This window comes from Nuphar pumila, chromosome 3 (assembly GCF_984573655.1).
Source record: "Nuphar pumila chromosome 3, dmNupPumi1.hap1.1, whole genome shotgun sequence".
In the NCBI taxonomy this organism is placed as follows: Eukaryota; Viridiplantae; Streptophyta; class Magnoliopsida; order Nymphaeales; family Nymphaeaceae; genus Nuphar; species Nuphar pumila.
Genome location: NC_143251.1, coordinates 146,483,426 through 146,485,814, shown reverse-complemented (window position 1 = coordinate 146,485,814; position 2,389 = coordinate 146,483,426). Strand labels below are relative to the sequence as shown.

General features: G+C 47.0%; 1 protein-coding gene across 1 annotated transcript; it reads left to right on the top strand.

Moving 5' to 3' along the window:
* The first annotated feature begins 512 nt into the window (after positions 1 to 512).
* LOC149844323 (uncharacterized) lies at positions 513 to 1,517 on the top strand. The gene is made up of 2 exons (XM_090002141.1): positions 513 to 613; positions 702 to 1,517. The coding sequence occupies exon 2, from the start codon at positions 702 to 704 to the stop codon at positions 1,344 to 1,346; it is 645 nt and encodes a 214-aa protein (XP_089858267.1). The 5' UTR covers positions 513 to 613; the 3' UTR covers positions 1,347 to 1,517.
* The last annotated feature ends 872 nt before the right edge of the window (positions 1,518 to 2,389 follow it).

Genomic DNA, 2,389 nt, shown 5'->3' with positions numbered 1-2,389 from the left:
CAATGTATGGGTTCCGTTAGACCCATATGTCACAACTGACAACTGCAGCCGACGTGAATTGTGGTTCACATGTGCAACATAATAACTAGTATGTTATGTAAGCAGGGCCAAGTCACACCCGGGTCTCAACTCTCAACCCAAATGGAATCTCTCAAGGCCAAACGGACAAAACCAAGACTTCCCTCTCTCCCTCTCCCTACGGTTAGTGTGAGAAGTGGCCCCACGCTTTTAAGCCTCCAGGCCCAACCTACCTAACCACAATTTGGGTGCTTATTCAGTCCGAGTCACACCCTTTTTGCCAATCTGGACCCACCACAGCTCAGCAACGATTCCAGCCTCAGCGTTGCGTCCTAGCGGTTTGATCTATAACATCAATCAACAGACGAGATCGGAGATCACGATGAGCACCGCCATCTCCAAGGTAAGCGTAGTTTCCCACTCGTTTACATTTAGATTAGATATCGGATACGGTAATAACAACAAAATCAACACCATTGAGTTGAAGCCCGGCCTGGACGATAAAACCAATAAAATAAACAGAAACAGTACCAAAGGCAGCAGCTCAGGTAGGAATATATCTGCCCCTTCCTCTTCCGATCATCTCCCTCTCAATGTAATCCGCCGCTGCTTTTCCTTTTTGTTGTTTTGTTTTGTTTTGTTTTTCATCATCATCATCATCATCTTTGTAGTATAACTTTTAGATGGATTCTCTGCACACCGAGAAGAACAAGAACAGAACCGATTCGGAGGAGGTAGCGAAGAAGAAGAAGAAGAAGAAGGAGAGAAGGAAGGCGTGCTTCTACGGATGCATATTCGTGTTCTTCGCGTTCTTCGGAATCATGCTGATGCTGGGGCTCACGGTGTTCAGGGCGAGGCACGCGGTCACGGCCGTGAACTCCATCAACGTCAGCGGCGTCCGCGCTTCCTTCAACCTGCAGAGGCTGTCGGTGGACCTCAACGTCACCCTCGATCTCGGCATCTCCGTTAAGAACCCCAACCGTGTCAGCTTCAAGTACCACAACAGCTCCTCGCTGCTCTACTACAGGGGACGCCTTGTGGGCGAGGCCGACATCCCTGCCGGCGAGATTTTTCCAGGCCAGACCATCGAGACCCGCTCCGTCCTCACCATCCTCGCCGACCGGCTCATCTCCGACTCCTCCGACGTCTACTCCGACGTCGTATCCGGCAGCCTCCCCATGACCGCCTTCACCAAGATCTCCGGCACCGTCACCATCCTCAAGATGTTCAAAATCCACCTTGTATCCTACACGACCTGCGAGCTCTCCATCGATGTCCGGAATCGGACGGTCGAGAAATCCGACTGTAAATACAAGACCAAGTACTGAACAATCACTCTTATATTTTTATTTTGTTTTTTAATTTCTACTTCTACTGTAGAACAAGAGGGCACTGTCGTTGGTTTGCGTTCTTCTTTTTCTTCCTTTTTGGGTCGTCGTGTTCTATCTTGTTGTTATATAATCGACAGGATAAGTATGTCTGCTGGATTTCCACAAAAAGACTGACTTTGCCCGTGACCTTTTTTTTTTCTTTTTCTTTTGTTTCTTAAATTCCGGAGATAGGTGAAAATCTGTTTGCTGTGGAGACAGAGGACAGTGCCTTTTTCACGAATTCCTGAAACGTGATCAAGTTCATGAAGTAGCAACAATCACGCCCAAGTTCGTGAACTTACCCTAGTTCACGAATTTGGCAATGTTTCCTGCGTTACATAAAAAAACAGAGAAGCCAGTAAGGATGCGGAGCAGACAAAGCAATGGCGTGGTTAAATACATATGGTATATATGGGAGTGTTTTGTGGATAGTTTGAGCACTGGAAAGCAAATTCAATACCGCGTAGAGGACCGACCCATGTGGCTTTCCATTCATAATTAGCTGGCTGCTCCAGTCTGTGATGTCGACGGCTTTGTATGAAATTCACCTCCCTTGAGGATGATTGCATACTTTTAGTGGTGCTGCTCCATCTCATCATTGGAATACAGCCTGCAGATGGAGGGTCATAAGTGCAAGTGTGATCACATTGCACCTGATCGGAGATCCTCTTCCTTGAGAACGTTAAGATTGGGCTTTGCTTGGTTGGTTGCACTTTTTTTCACTTACTCGGGTTGGCAGGTGCACCAAAGGGCCAAGCAGACTCAACCCAAACCCGTCTCGAGTAGCGATATCACCTACACCGGTAGGGACCAAACTTTAAAGCCACTAACAGATCAAACCCAACTTGGCTTGGATTGTGACACTGACTCAACAACTTATTTATTTTTCCATTTCAGAAACACCGTTTTAAGCTGTGTTGTCAGTGTCGTGAATTGGCTTAAACCCGATGGGCAACCAGCTGAATCGGCTTAGTTTTTTAAAATACTTTTCCTCTTCTTCT